Here is a 16,580-nt window from a genome sequence, read left to right as displayed (position 1 = left end):
TATATTAATTAAAAATAAATGCAAAAATAATAAATAGATAAAAAAAATAAATACACAGATTAATTAAAGGGAACATTTATTTGTAATATTTTTGCTACATTAATGTAATTTTAATTGATCTTGTCAGAGAAACAGAATTAATGGATATAATATAATAATATATCTGATCCACTCAGTATCAGAAGTTGGCGGTAACGCGCATGCGCCTCACGCGCTGGTTGAAAAAAAGAAGAAGAAGATCCCCCCCACCTCGTGACGAAATCACGTGATCGGTCCGCAGCGTGACGTGACATCAGCTGACTGATCAACAGAGGAAGAAGAAGCAGCAGCAGCCTGATCCTCGTCGACCTTCATTCTGGTGATTCCTCCTCTCTCTGTTCTCTCTGCTCCAACATGGCGAGTCAGTCTCAGGGCATCCAGCAGCTGCTGCAGGCCGAGAAGAGAGCCGCCGAGAAGGTGGCTGAAGCCCGCAAACGTGAGTAGAGAGACGGCCTGTTGGCCAGCAGCGCTCCGGTAGAACGGTAGTCCGGTAGACCATTAACACGGTAACACAGCTGTTAACGGAATAAATACACACCTGACTGCGATTAATCAGGGAGGGAGAGACCCAGCAGGAAAAAACATTAAACGAGAATATTCAGTAGAAACAGTACAAATGAGGAGAAACAGTAGAAACAGTAGAAACCAGTAGAAACCAGTAGAAACAATAGAAAGCAGGAGAAACAATAGAAACAGTAGAAACAATAGAAACCAGGAGAAACAATAGAAACAGTAGAAACAATAGAAACCAGGAGAAACAATAGAAACCAGGAGAAACAATAGAAACAGTAGAAACAATAGAAACCAGGAGAAACAATAGAAACCAGGAGAAACAATAGAAACCAGTAGACACCAGTAGAAAACAGTAGAAACCAGGAGAAACAATAGAAACCAGGAGAAACAATAGAAACCAGGAGAAACAATAGAAACCAGGAGAAATGAGTAGAAACCAGGAGAAACAGTAGAAACCAGGAGAAATGAGTAGAAACCAGGAGAAACAGTAGAAACCAGGAGAAACAGTAGAAAACAGGAGAAACCAGGAGAAACAGTAGAAACCAGGAGAAACAGTAGAAACCAGGAGAAACAATAGAAACCAGTAGAAACAGGAGAAACCAGGAGAAAATAGAAATGAGTAGAAACCAGTAGAAACAATAGAAACCAGGAGAAAATAGAAATGAGTAGAAACCAGTAGAAACAATAGAAACCAGGAGAAACAAAAGAAACCAGGAGAAATGAGTAGAAACCAGGAGAAACAGTAGAAACCAGGAGAAACAGTAGAAAACAGGAGAAACCAGTAGAAACAGTAGAAACCAGGAGAAATTAGTAGAAACCAGTAGAAACCAGTAGACACCAGGAGAAATGATTAGACACCAGTGGAAACCAGTAGAAACAGTAGAAACAGTAGAAACCAGTAGAAACTAGGAGAAACAAAAGAAAACAGGAGAAAACAGGAGAAAACAGTAGAAACCAGGAGAAACAATAGAAACCAGTAGACACCAGTGGAAACAGTAGAAACCAGTAGACACCAGTAGAAAACAGTAGAAACCAGGAGAAACCAGTAGAAACAGGAGAAACTAGGAGAAACCAGGAGAAAATAGAAACCAGGAGAAATGAGTAGAAACCAGTAGAAACAATAGAAACCAGTAGAAACAAAAGAAACCAGGAGAAATGAGTAGAAACCAGGAGAAACAATAGAAACCAGTAGACATCAGTAGAAACCAGGAGAAACCAGGAGAAAATAGAAACCAGGAGAAATGAGTAGAAACCAGTAGAAACAATAGAAACCAGGAGAAACAAAAGAAGCCAGTAGAAACAATAGAAACCAGGAGAAACAAAAGAAACCAGGAGAAATGAGTAGAAACCAGGAGAAACCAGTAGAAACAGTAGAAACTAGGAGAAACCAGGAGAAATGAGTAGAAACCAGTAGAAAAATTGAAACCAGTAGACATCAGTAGAAACCAGGAGAAATGAGTAGAAACCAGTAGACACCAGTGGAAACCAGGAGAAATGAGTAGAAACCAGTAGAAACCAGTGGAAACAGTAGAAACCAGTAGACACCAGTGGAAACCAGTAGAAACAGTAGAAACAGTAGAAACCAGTAGACGCGTTTAGACACGTTTCCATTCATGCATTCTTAATAACTGAATCTGTTGTAATAAATGTTGTATAAATGTTTTCCTTCATGTGTTCAGTGTGTGAGTCAGCCGCTGAGCATCATGGGATATGGTGACCACATCATGTGATAAAGAGTCACAGACACACACATAATAATAATGGTATAGTGCAGTCCAGTCTAATGTATAATAATAATAATAATATATATAATATAAATGTATTTCTGTGTCTCTGCAGGGAAGAACCGGCGTCTGAAGCAGGCTAAAGAAGAAGCCCAGGCTGAGATCGAACAGTACCGACTGCAGAGAGAGAAAGAGTTCAAGACCAAAGAGGCTGCTGTACGTACACAGCACACTACACAGTACACTACACAGTACACTACACAGTACACTACACAGTACACTACACAGTACACTACACAGTACACTACACAATACACTACACAGTACACTACACAATACACTACACAATACACTACACAGTACACTACACAATACACTACACAATACACTACACAGTACACTACACAATACTACTACTACTACACTACACAATACTACTACTACTAATACTACACAATACTACTACTACTACTACTGTTTCTCTTCATCATTCAGCCTCAGTTTATTAGAAATGTCATTTCTAATAATTGTATTTTTTCAATATTAAATGTTTAATTGTTTAGTTTCCCTATTGTTCATAATATTCTCAGTCCTTAATGTTTTATTGTGCTCTGAGTTTTCTTTGTTTAATATCTTCTTCTTTACAAAAATCTATATTGATATTTTTCATTTTAATAAATTATATAAATTAGGGACATCTAGTATTTTCTCTAATATTTATTATAACTTTTAACCTCACCTTTCTTCAAATATTTTCATTCAAATGTATTTATTGAATGTTATTATTATTGTCTGTTATTTATTAATATTTATATTTATTAATATTATTATTTCTTCATGTTATTTTTACATGCTTTGTCTTTTTTGCCCAAACATTTTCCTTCCTCTTAATTTAATATTTATTTTTAATGTTTTTTTGGTTTCTTTTTATATTTATACTTTTATTATATATTTATATCAGTCAGTATTTTCTAATTACATTTTTCCATTATTTTACTGTTATTTTTTATCTTGTTTTTATTTTTACCAGTTATTCCTGACGTCTCTAATATCTTCATTTGTATATTAAACTGTCCCCCCCCCACCCAGGCCCTCGGTTCCCATGGCAACAGCGCGGTTGAGGTGGACCGCGACACGGTTGAGCGGATGAGTCGTATCCAGGCCAGTTACCGCGGTAACCGGGAGGCGGTGTTGGTCGAGCTGCTGCGACGCGTCTGCGACATCCAGCCTGAGCTTCACGCCAACTACCGTGTGTCAGGATGAGGGGCGGGGCCACATGACCAGAGGGGGCGGGGCCACATTACCAGAGGGGGCGGGGCAAACAGAGGAGACATGGACGTTAGCAACATTAGCTTCATTAGCTTCAATCACAGCCAAAACCTTTTTAGTTTAGTGTGTCGAGTTTTTGTGACTCAAACTAAATCATCTGAAACTGCAAAGTTCATCTCTTCCTGTTTTCCTGCTCCGAGCAAAGACGACGTTAATAACTGTTGTGTTACTGTGTTGATGTTTACGAAGTATTTATATATATATGTATATCAGATTTCTTCAAATCTTTCCTGAATCTAACAAAATAAAAGTCGTCCTTCGCTGTATCTCTGTGAGGTTTGAAGAGAAAATCAGTTTAAAGTCAAATAAAATAATAAATTAATCTAAATGAAATCAGATTTGACGAGCTGATTGGATGTTTAGCGTTGAACTCTCCTCCAATCAGGAGTCACGACTTATCTGTGCTCTCTAACCGGATTGGCTGGAGAAAGTGGAAAGGCTTTTATTGTGAAACTCTTGTGCATTTCCACATTTTTTTTTTGGTTGTTTCCTGTATTTGACCATGTGACTTCCTGTTGTTGTTCTGATGACTTCCTGTTGATGTTTGTGAAGTGATGATGAAAAACACAGAAAATATTAAACTGAATGTTGATTGGCTGAAACTTTGTGTTGCAGCTCTGTGATTGGCTGAAATTCAATGTTTAAAACCAACACGTAGAAATCAGCAGAGGGTGCTGAACCTGACCGCCCTCAGGTCCTGGAAGAGGAAACTGGTAACGCGGTGTGAACCATCAGTATTGTTGCTATGGTTACGTGCACTTCTGTTTACCTGGAGTACCTTGGAGAAGTTCCTGAGGTCATTGAGAACGTTTTAGAGGTCCTTTAAGTTGTTCTGACGGGTCCTTGAAGGTGTTCCAGGGTTCCTTTGGGAGTTGTTGAAGTCCTTGAAGGTGTTCCAGAGGACCTCAAAGGGAACCTTGTGTCCTTGATGAGGTTCAAAGGGAACCGGCTACCGCTCTACAAAGTCCTGTCTGTTTGTTGTTTGAAGCTCTGCACATTCTCAGACTGAAAACTCACTACCAACACATACGTTACAATGTAATATGAAAATAAAATAAATAAAACATTTAAGTAATAACAGAATATTATACTGTAATATTCATGAGGATGTACAGGTATGTAGAATCATACATATATGTATATATTGAAGTATTTCCACATTTTTTAAGTTCAATCAGAGTTTTATAGAAACTATAATATAAAACAGAAACAAGATGAAGTTTCTTATTTGGCTTTCTTTACATTTGTTATTTTTGTTTCATGTATAAATTAGTGATAAAATATAATTTTTCAGTGTGGTCAAATTAAATCTGTTTGCTCTGTACAGTTGTAATATTTGAAATATGATCAATATTAGTAATAATAATTATTAATAATAATATAAGTATATATAAATAATATATATTATATAAATATATAAATTAATTAATAATAATAATTAATATTATTATAGCTGTTACCCTCACTTTTCTAATAGTCGTGTATCACAGCTGTTACCCTGCACTATATTCACTTTTAACAGTTTTCTTCATCTCCTTGTATTTTTATATCTGGTATATTTTTTTGTACTTTGCACTACTAACTTTTTTACTGTCTTTTTACTATCATGTTTTGCACCATGGAACTGGGATGCTGGAAACTTGAATTTCCCTCAGGATCAATGAAGTTACTATCTATCTATCTATCTATCTAATAATAATGATAAAATTAAAAATATTTTTTTCTTCCTCACATAACAAAAAAGCAATGAAAACAATGAATGTATGCAATATCTTTAATGTTTTTAAGTGAAATTATTGTCATATTCTCGCGTGGTTTTTTTTATTATTATCTACTTATTTATTTATTTTTATTGTGTGTTTTTTTTAATTTTATGTTTGTTTTCTTTCATTTCTGTTGTCCTTTTATGTTTGTCATAGCTCTTTGTTTATGTTTTCGTTATGCTTCTTCTGTATGGAAATGTTTTTAATGTTTTCTGCTGTTACTCTGGATACTGCCATTTTTAAATAAAAAAATAAAAAAATAAAAAAATAATAATAATGATAATAAAGTGCCTTTGTTGTGTTTCCGGTCTGGTCAGCTGACTCTCTCCACTATAAAACCCGCTTACGTGGCTGCATCAAAGTCCCGCCCCTCACCTCAAAACTCGCCTTCCGATTGGTCCAAACTGCCGTCCTCTTTGTCTTAGCCCCTCCCCCTGTATCCTGCGTAATGACGTCATGACGCAGTGAGACGGAAGTGGTCGCGTCGCGTCGCAGAGAGTCAGAAGAGAAGAACGACTTTCTTCTTCTTTCTTTTCTTCTTCTGTTTTATATCTTTGCAAGTTTTTTTGTTTCGTGTTTCGGAGCCAAAACGGAGGACAAGAAGTAGAAGAAGTCCCGGAAGTCATCCAGGTGAGCTCTTAGTGATCTTTTAGTGTATTAAGTGTAACTGTCAGTGACCTCTGCTGCTGCCGACCAGCACAGTCTGCTACCGGACCAGACTCCGTAGAGAAACTCTACAGTTTAATGCTCTCTGTCTCATAGCCAAGAACCGGCTGATGTGAGGGTCGAACCTGTGACAGGTTCAGAACACGACAGGTGTTGTAGTAAATTCGGCTTGTATTATCATCACCTGCAGAGTCCTTATTACCACAAATCCTCACCTTATGTGACCTGCTTCCTGGTCATCTCCGCCGCCGGCTCCATGTGCTGCACGGGAATAACTTCAGAAGATTTAAAAGGGGATCTGGTTCGAAAAGGAAATTTACCAAACAGTTGATCGGTGGATGCTGTGCACACCGACCTACAGGAGAGCTCGTGCGCTGACAGGGCAAGTGTTGAGTTAAAGGTCTGCCGCGTGCACGAGCACATGCACGAGCAAGGCAGCGTAAAGTTGGCTGTTTTCTAGCTGGAGGCTGGTGACGTGCACTTCATGGCGACAGTTGGCACCATGGGAGAGGAGAACAAGTTCTCTCTCTCTCTCTGTCTTTAAACAGTTTATTTCTGAATTTTGTTAATACAACTCGTATAGACTCGATATATATCCCACCCATGACAATAGTTGTACAACAATAAATATAAATAAATAGATAAATAAATAAAATAAAATAAATAAACATAAGTCATGATAAGTTGTTAGAGGTCTAGGACAGTACATCCTATCATCCAGGGCACTGACATGCATAAAGCAAACACAGGAGTTAAGCCGGAGAGTTGAACACAAAGACACATCAGGGGTCCTTCCAACGCTTTGTTTCAAATATTCCTGGTCAAATACATACACACACATCCTGTATCCATATATATATATATATATACATATATATATATATATATATATATATACATATATACACACACACATACATACATCACACTTTAATCAGCCTGTCTTTGTTTTTGTCGTTAGTTAAATAACTTTGTGGATTAAAGGAATCTCAGAGCGGGAGAACCGGTTAGGAACAATTAAGTCAGTGAGAGACGAAACAAACAAACAACTGAAGAGACAACAGAGAGGACAGAGACGACAGAGAGGACCGAGAGGACAGAGACGACAGAGAGGACAGAGAGGACAGAGAGGACAGATGGTCTGACCTCAGATCAGTGATGGATGGACTTCATGGTGTTACAGCAGCAGGTTATCCAGGCAATGTACAGGAACAGTAAATACACAGTAGATATACAGTAAATATACAGTAAATACACAGTAAATACACAGTAAATATACAGTAAATATACAGTAAATACACATTAAATACACAGTAAATATACATTAAATACACAGTAAATACACAGTAAATACACATTAAATACACAGTAAATACACAGTAAATATACATTAAATACACAGTAAATACACAGTAGATATACACAGTAAATACACAGTAAATACACAGTAAATATACAGTAAATACACATTAAATACACAGTAAATATACATTAAATACACAGTAAATACACAGTAAATACACAGTAAATATACATTAAATACACAGTAAATACACAGTAGATATACAGTAAATACACATTAAATACACAGTAAATATACATTAAATACACAGTAAATACACAGTAAATACACAGTAAATATACAGTAAATACACATTAAATACACAGTAAATATACATTAAATACACAGTAAATACACAGTAAATACACAGTAAATATACATTAAATACACAGTAAATACACAGTAGATATACACAGTAAATACACAGTAAATATACAGTAGATATACACAGTTGATACACATTCACATATATATATATATATATCAATATAATACCGGTATATTGCGACACCCCTAATTCCTGCCATGAGGAGAGTGTGAGGTCTAATTACACGTGACATCACTTCCTGTACACTGACCACAGAACAGTGAGTGAAGTTCAGCTCCGAGTCAATCAGTGACAAAGATGAACAAGTGACTGACTGCCGTGGAGGTCAAAGGTCAGACACGTTGCTGACTCGGGGTCAGTCCTGCTGCTGCTCTCTGATTGGCTGATGAGACGGTTCACACCTGAGACAGTTTAACCCTTTCAGTCCGACACGTCTCTGATCAGCGTTTCATCATAATCACGATGTTTAGAGAACAGTTCATGTGATTTATCTACAATTTTATTTAAATTTTCCAAATGTGTATCGACCATCATTACGACTTCGTCAGAGCAACAACTGCTGATTATTTTCATTATTATCTGCTGGTTATTTTCTCTGTTCGTCCTCAAACTGTGTGAACCGTTAAGGTCATAAAATCTGACCTGAGACCTGCTGACCTCCTGACAGGAGCATCATGTGACCTGTACACTGGTCTGGTCTGGTCTGAACGTTACAGGTGTGACAACAGGTGTGACAGCAGGTGAGAGGTCATCAGTGAAGCTGCTCTCATCACTTTACTGTCAATCCACAGCGTTTCATTGGCTGTCAGAACGCCTCCTCGCTGCTGATTGGCTGAGCGCGGACACAGGGTGGCAGCTGATTGGCTGTCTGAGAATCATTCCAGTGTCTGATTGGCTGAAGTTGGTTCTGTTATCAGTTTTTATTGGCTGTTAAACACATTCCTCTCACTCTCTCTCTCTCTTTCTCTCTTTCTCTTTCAGACAGTCTCTTCAGCGCTCGATCGCCCCTCGCTCTCTGCTCTCCAGGTAAGAGGATTCTACTTCCTGTCTCTGTTTTAGGGTTAGAGCAGAAAAAAAGACAATATCAGTTTAAGTGTACGCTATATTTAGAATATTTTCACTGCTTCTAATGTGTGATGATGTTAGTCTCCATAGTAACCATTTCATTGACCTCACTGTATCAAATGACCTGTGGTGACCTCTAGGATAATCACAGCCTCATGAAACTTTACAGCCACAAACTAGAGACCTAGAGCATTCAGAGGATGGATGGATCAAACTAGAGACCTAGAGCATTCAGAGGATGGATGGATCAAACTAGAGACCTAGAGCATTCAGAGGATGGATGGATCAGACTAGAGACCTAGAGCATTCAGAGGGGGGATGGATCAAACTAGAGACCTAGAGCATAAAGAGGATGGATGGATCAAACTAGAGACCTAGAGCATTCAGAGGATGGATGGATCAGACTAGAGACCTAGAGCATTCAGAGGATGGATGGATCAAACTAGAGACCTAGAGCATAAAGAGGATGGATGGATCAAACTAGAGACCTAGAGCATTCAGAGAATGGATGGATCAGACTAGAGACCTAGAGCATTCAGAGGATGGATGGATCAAACTAGAGACCTAGAGCATTCAGAGGGGGGATGGATCAAACTAGAGACCTAGAGCATTCAGAGGATGGATGGATCAAACTAGAGACCTAGAGCATAAAGAGGATGGATGGATCAAACTAGAGACCTAGAGCATTCAGAGGATGGATGGATCAAACTAGAGACCTAGAGCATTCAGAGGGGGGATGGATCAAACTAGAGACCTAGAGCATAAAGAGGATGGATGGATCAGACTAGAGACCTAGAGCATAAAGAGGATGGATGGATCAAACTAGAGACCTAGAGTATTCAGAGGATGGATGGATCAGACTAGAGACCTAGAGTATTCAGAGGATGGATGGATCAGACTAGAGACCTAGAGCATTCAGAGGATGGATGGATCAGACTAGAGACCTAGAGCATTCAGAGGATGGATGGATCAGACTAGAGACCTAGAGCATTCAGAGGATGGATGGATCAAACTAGAGACCTAGAATATTCAGAGGATGGTTGGATCAAACTAGAGACCTAGAGCATTCAGATGATGTTCACCACTTCTATGTGACCTCTACTGTTGACCTGCTATCTCCCCTAAAGACCCCCTGGACCCCCTAAAGAAGACTAAAATGTCTCTCTTGTGGGTCTCAGAGGGTTAACAGTATAAAGACACAGGAAACATAAAGACTGAAGAGTGAGACACCAGAGGTCATGTTGTTATCTAGTTTATATCACAGTGTTTCCCAACCCGAGGCTCGAGGCCTCCCAAAGGTCCAAAGATGAAACTGATGCGATATAACTGGTAATGTTGTCAGCTGTTTCCTGATATAGTCTCCGTTCTGTGTCAGATGTCCTTAGTTAGTTAGTTTTTATCATATTTAGTCGCCTCATCCTGTTGGTTTTTAAAACTACATTTTAGTCTTTTCTCCATCAACGATATTGCACGTTGATACCGTCTCATCTTCATCATCAATCAACGGTTGTTGACGAACATGATTTTGTTTGTCGTTTCCTTAAATGACATTAAAACTAGAAATGACTTTCTTCCATGTATTAATGTGTTTTTATAACAGGGCTGTCAATCAACTAAAATACAGTTTGTATCTGTTCATAATGAACCTTAAAGGGAGATTAGTCCAGTATTTAATCCTCTTATCAACATGGGAGTGGACAAATATGCTGCTTTATGTAAATGTATGTATATATTTATTATTGTAAATCAATGAACAACACAGATCAATGACAGATATTGATCCAGAAACCCTCACAGGTACTGCATTTAGCATAAAACAATATGCTCCAATCATAACATGGCAAACTGCAGCCCAACAGGCAACAACAGCTGTCAGTGTGTCAGTGTGCTGACTTGACTATGACTTGCCCCAAACTGCATGTGATGATCATAAAGTGGGCATGTCTGTAAAGGGGAGACTCGTGGGTACCCATAGAACCCATTTACATTCACTGATCTGGAGGTCAGAGGTCAAGGGACCCCTTTGAAGATGGACATGACAGTTTGTTCTCTCCAACATTTAGTGTAAGTTTGGAGCGTTATTTAACCTCCTTCATGACCAGCTAGTCTGACCTGGTTGGTACCGATGGATTCATCAGGTTCTACAGTTTACTATGATACCAGGATCTTCACTCTAGCTTTAAAACTGAGCCGCTACGACCTAAAAAATCACAAGTTAGTGTGTTAAAGAAATTAGTGGCGTTTAAACGGGTGGGCGAGAGACATTGTAAACACATAGAGACAAAAAGAGAGAGAGAGAGTCTCGTTTATATTTTAACTCAAAGTGATGCTGACCCGTCCAAACAGACAACAGGAAGTAAGTGTTGCCGACGGTGACGACTGACCTTCCCGTTAATGTTGGTCTGATTTAATTGGCCGATGGCAGACGGCGCTTCGGAGCGCTCTGATTGGTCCGTTCTGCCTCCTGTAGCCTCAGGGCCTGAGAGCCAATCAGATTACAGCGGGGCGTCTGCTCAGTGATGTCAGGCTGTTACCACGGTTACGGTGTTCAGTCTGTCTCTCTCTCTGGTGGAGTCGGCATCACTTTGAGTGAAGAGGTGTCGCTAAGGTAAGAGTTCAGCTCCTGTACGTGAAACTTGTTTACATGTAGTCGTGCTGAATGATGTCACTGCAGCGTGTCTTCTCTCTGATGTCTCACTGGATTTATGGACGTTTATTCTGGATGGACATCAGAGTGCATGGGAAGTGTAACGCTGCGTTCGCACTAACGAAGCAAATTTTAGCCTCGCTTTACTCGCGCCAGTCGGATCGCCGGTATCATCTGTGTTCTAGACGCTCCGTAGAGGACGAGGAGCTCGTCTCCATAGATACCAACAACATGTCCTCCATCAGCCATGGAAGAAATAACCTCTGTTGCTTCTTCGATCACGATCATGTTGGTGAAGTCTCAGATATGTCAGAAAACCAAACGCCGTGGTGTCTGGGTTCATAACGTCACCCGGCGGCGAGCTGTATTCACATATGAGTATTGAATCGGTGACAATGGGGCCGATCTATTCAGTTCAATTCTATGTTTATATACCATATACATTGTAGACAAATTTTAATTTCTAAGATTTTTTTACCAAGTTGCTGGTGTACGATTTATTATTGGAATGATGAATAACTCTTTGACTAAAACCGGCTAAATTAAAGAAAATTTGTCAGCAAAAAATTGGCAGCATTATATTTCTTGTTTACATCCCCCCAAAGCATCATGGGAACTGAAGTTCCACAACTTGAAGGGATTAAATGGATGAATATGAACTTGTTTCTTGCAGCCATGGACCACAGCTCCATGGATCACCACAACCATCACACCATGGCCCCGGCCACCACCGGACACGACCACGGGGGAGGAGGAGGAGGGACTGATGGGAACGTCGGAGGACACGGGGGAATGGTGAGGGGCGGGGTTTATCACTGCTACATGCTACGTCATGTTACTATGACAGTAGCATCGTGGTGGTTAACTCCTACATGATGTGATAAAGACAATCTACATGTGATGTTAGAATGCTAACTGAGGGGCTAACATGCTAACGTTGTCGTTGCCGTTGCCTAGGTGATGACCTTTTACTTTGGCTACAACAACGTGGAGCTGCTGTTCACCGGTCTGCTCATCAACTCACCTGGAGGTACTAATATATTTATATTTTTATAGGTTTTATATCAAGTATTTTTTTTACATATTTACATTTTATCCTTGTATATATATTCATATATATATTTATATTTTTATAGGTTTTATTTCAAGTATTTTTACATATTTACATTTTTATCCTTGTATATATATTTATATATATTTATATATATATTTATATTTTCATAGGTTTTATTTCAAGTATTTTTTTTTACATATTTACATTTTTATCCTTGTATATATATTTATATATATTTATATATATATTTATATTTTCATAGGTTTTATTTCAAGTATTTTTTTTTTACATATTTACATTTTTATCCTTGTATATATATTTATTATATTTATATTTTCATGATTTTTCTTGTTTAGATATTTGAGTGTCCCGTTCATTCGTTCCCTCTCGCCGTGTGTCCACATTAACCCCTCCCCCCTCGTCCAATCAGAGATGGTCGGGGCGTGTATCGGTGTCTTCCTATTGGCCGTCCTGTACGAGGGGTTAAAGATGGGTCGTGAGACGCTGCTGCGTCGCAGTCAGGTCAACGTCCGCTACAACTCCATGCCGCTCCCGGGGGCTGATGGGACGGTGCTGATGGAGACGCACAAGACTGTCGGGTAGGTGGCTAATGCTAATGCTAACAATAACAATACATACACAACAGGAAGTGATGACATCATAATAATAATAATAATAATAATAATAATAACTTGGATTTATATAGCGCCTTTCAAGAAACCCAAGGACGCTTGTTGCTGACATGTAACGGTTTCTGAAATCACAGTCATGTGATGTAAACGTCTTGTTCACCGTCAGCTCAATGATTGACAGTCAGTGTTTGGAGGGGGCGGAGCTTCCTGTTGGACTAAAGTCCCGCCTCTCAAGCCTCTCTATCAGGTAACTGTAGAGATCTGGTCTGGTCCTGGTCCTGGTTCTGGGTCTGGTTCTGGGTCTGGTTCTGGGTCTGGGTCTGGTTCTGGTTCTGGTCCTTTACCTGCTGTTTGAGGTGCTCTGATCAGACCAGAACAGATGGTTGATACAGATTCTGATTGGAGCATCTCAATACTTCCACCACAGGAAGTCCTTGACATTAAGAATCATCTCCATCCCTTCAGAGGAACGTTTCAGTTTTCTCAAAGCGTGTGGAGGCCGGGTGAACGGATCTGTCTTTTGGGCGCTAAACATGCTAACACTGAAGCTAACACTGAGGCTAATGCTAACATGAACTGTAACACAAATGTGTTTGAACCCAGATATGAAACCTCCTGTATGTGGACAGAAACGCTAACACTAACTCTGCTACGTGCATTTCATCTTTCTGAGTTTAAACATGCTACATTAGCAGTGATGCTAACATGAGAGATGATATGCTGAAGCTAACGGCGGTGTAGAGCTACATCACATGTCGAAGATGGAGGAATGGCTTTATGAAGGTTTATGAGTTATTAAAGCTCGTAAAACATGTTGCTATGCTAACACCAACAACAAAGAAAGCTAATGCTAACACTGATAGTGTTAATGGTGCCATGCTGCTACTCTTTATGATGAGCGGTAGTGCTAATGCTAACACTGATAGTGTTAATGGTGCCATGCTGCTACTCTTTATGATGAGCGGTAGTGCTAATGCTAAAAACACTAACATCATTATCTGAAATGCTAACGCTAGCAGTAATGCTAACCCCTCATCTCGTCCTCAGGCAGCGGATGCTAAGCCCCGCCCACTTCCTGCAGACGCTGTTGCACATCGTCCAGGTGGTCGTCAGCTACTTCCTGATGCTCGTCTTCATGACCTACAACGCCTACCTCTGCATCGCCGTGGCAGCCGGCGCCGGCATGGGCTACTTCCTGTTCAGCTGGCGGAAAGCCGTGGTCGTCGACATCACCGAGCACTGCCATTAGCTAGCGTGCTAGTTAGCATCCGATCGGGAGGTTTGGTTTCTGCTTATCACAATCGCTAAAACGCTAACAAACACTTTTGCCCTATGTTAGCACGCTAGCCAACCTGGAACTACAAACCCCAGAACGTTAGCACAGAAAACGAGACACTATATTACAAACGTTACCCGGTAACCACGGTAACATCTTGTTGTAGGTTAACACGCACACTAACGTCTGTAGTTAGTGATTAATAAAATGTTTTTGTGAACTCCTGCTGGTGGGCGAGCCGGCCAATCACAGCTCGGATCACCTCAGAAGGTTCTGATTGGCCAAATCCCGTCACCCTTCCTCTTTGGTGCCATGACAACTGGAAGGTTACTGCTAGCTCCTACGAGCCAACATGTTAGCATCCATAGCTTACATTACACTTATGTTTTAGTTAGCATTGTTAGCAGCTTGTTAGAAGTTAGCCCTCAATCATAAAACTGTACTTTAACATTTATTTTGAATATAATTTATTAGCGAATAGATGTTTTACAAACGTTTTCATTTAGATGTTTTCATTTAAATGAAATTATTAAAAATAACATTTTATTTTTTCTTGCAGTTCAATAAAAACATCATCTCCAGTAAACATTGAGCAGAATTGATCAGCCAAATTCTATTTTAAGAATTACATTTTCAAAATAAGGATATATCTTGAAAATTATTTTCAAGAATTTCAAAATAAATTTGTTCAGATTATCTTCTTTTGGAGAACTCCTATTGGTCCGCGAGCCGGCCAATCAGAGCTCAGACATTTTACAAAACATTCTTTGTTTTGTTTTTTTAAGTATAAAACAAAACTTTTTCTCAGTTTTCTTTTTAAAATAAAAACATCATGTAACTTTGAGCCGCTTCTTGAATCAAACGAAATTTCATGAATGAAATTTACTAAAATAATACTTTTTTTTAAAACCCATTTTGTGTTTTTTTACATGTTTTTCTCGGCCACCGTCGGCCTTAAACCCGACACCTGTTGCCTTAACGTGGTTGACAAACGTCCGTACGTACGTACTACTGACATGAGGCCAGTGTTTGATCTTTAGGTGCTGCTGTTCAACATTAACGTGTCTGTTAACGTGGAAGCTCTGCTGGTTTCACTTTAGTACAACTTGAAAACTATTGTCTCCTTACTTTTGTAGTTTTTTGAGTCTGAGAAGAAATGTGTTGTCAGTGGAGGTCGGTGTCCTCCAGGGACAAACGATGATTTGTTAGGAAAGACCAAAAATAAAAGACAAAAATACCCCTGAAGTCAACATTTTGACTGGTTCCTAACTTTAATTATCTTTTCTTTCTGGCTGAAATTGACCTCCATAGATGTCATTGTGATTTATTGTGATTTTATTTTATCAATTTACACTGAGAGGTGGGAGGAGTTTACTAACTGGACCAATCAGGTTGCGGGGACAGATTGCAGTTACTGGATTTTAGATACAAATTGTCAACATACTTTTGTCCACGTAGTTCGCTGTGATCAGGTGTCTCCATGCAGTGTTATTAGATGTCCACAGACTTTTGTCCATGTCCTGTCAGACTGTAATGGAGGCTGCAGCTCGGGTTGAATCTCTCAGTGTGAATCTGTTGATGTTGTTGAACATGAAGTCGAGGCTTTCTGATTAAAACTGTTTGTGAAGGAAACCGTTCATCAGAATATTAAAGTGTCTGAATAAATGTTTTAATTGTCACAAATGCTGGAATTATTGAAAAAACACAGAATAAAGGTTATGAAGAAACTCGTCGTCTCGTCTGTACGGAGCAAGTGAACCTCAGACAGTAGAAATATTAATAATTAAAAAAATAATACAGTTGGTTGAAACATTTTAACAACAGAGCTTATAATTCACTGTAGCAGATCTACGTAGGCCCTGATACGGAGGACGGAACCTGCCAAAATCAAAAATAAATAAATGACTCGATAAATAAATAAATGTCATTTAAAATAGCAAAAAGAATATTAATTATATTTACCACATGACACACGTTGAGTGACAGCCCCCCTCATTTGCATAAAGAAATAAAAACGAAAATAATACAGAAATAAATAAATTTGGGGAAATAAAGAGGTGAAATGCACAGCGAAAGTTGTGCAGAAATAAATATATTTAAAAATAAATAAATAAATAAATAAAAAAATGATTAAATAAATGCAAAAATAAATAAATAACTTTAAAATTGTAATAAAGATAAATATATAAATAAAAGGGAAAA

General features: G+C 38.8%; 2 protein-coding genes and 2 long non-coding RNA genes across 5 annotated transcripts; 3 read left to right on the top strand and 1 right to left on the bottom strand.

The window, feature by feature from the left end:
* Nucleotides 1-248: 248 nt before the first annotated feature.
* LOC119477721 lies at nucleotides 249-1,654 on the bottom strand. Its single transcript, XR_005204293.1, has 2 exons — nucleotides 1,527-1,654; nucleotides 249-1,457 (listed from the first exon to the last, which is right to left on the bottom strand). It is a non-coding gene; the product is annotated as an uncharacterized LOC119477721 (long non-coding RNA).
* On the top strand, nucleotides 272-4,207 carry atp6v1g1 (ATPase H+ transporting V1 subunit G1). The gene is made up of 3 exons (XM_037751824.1): nucleotides 272-475; nucleotides 2,392-2,492; nucleotides 3,366-4,207. Exons 1-3 carry the CDS (start codon nucleotides 394-396, stop codon nucleotides 3,537-3,539), a joined length of 357 nt encoding a protein of 118 aa, XP_037607752.1. The 5' UTR covers nucleotides 272-393; the 3' UTR covers nucleotides 3,540-4,207.
* LOC119477720 lies at nucleotides 1,220-1,910 on the top strand. Its single transcript, XR_005204292.1, has 2 exons — nucleotides 1,220-1,294; nucleotides 1,494-1,910. It is a non-coding gene; the product is annotated as an uncharacterized LOC119477720 (long non-coding RNA).
* Nucleotides 4,208-5,725: 1,518 nt separating the features above from the next.
* Nucleotides 5,726-16,105, top strand: slc31a1 (solute carrier family 31 member 1). 2 transcript variants are annotated; one of them, XM_037751814.1, is made up of 7 exons: nucleotides 5,726-5,998; nucleotides 8,686-8,730; nucleotides 12,090-12,211; nucleotides 12,374-12,446; nucleotides 12,901-13,069; nucleotides 13,269-13,349; nucleotides 14,150-16,105. In XM_037751814.1, exons 3-7 carry the CDS (start codon nucleotides 12,092-12,094, stop codon nucleotides 14,349-14,351), a joined length of 645 nt encoding a protein of 214 aa, XP_037607742.1. In that variant the 5' UTR covers nucleotides 5,726-5,998; nucleotides 8,686-8,730; nucleotides 12,090-12,091; the 3' UTR covers nucleotides 14,352-16,105. The 2 variants fall into 2 exon arrangements, with proteins under 2 accessions (XP_037607742.1, XP_037607743.1); XM_037751815.1 differs by lacking the exon at nucleotides 13,269-13,349 and having other exon boundaries at nucleotides 5,748-5,998; nucleotides 14,150-14,351.
* Nucleotides 16,106-16,580: the final 475 nt, after the last annotated feature.

Source organism: Sebastes umbrosus, chromosome 19, assembly GCF_015220745.1.
Source record: "Sebastes umbrosus isolate fSebUmb1 chromosome 19, fSebUmb1.pri, whole genome shotgun sequence".
In the NCBI taxonomy this organism is placed as follows: Eukaryota; Metazoa; Chordata; class Actinopteri; order Perciformes; family Sebastidae; genus Sebastes; species Sebastes umbrosus.
Note: the sequence above shows the minus strand (reverse complement) of the source record. Positions and strands in the feature narration are given on the sequence as shown.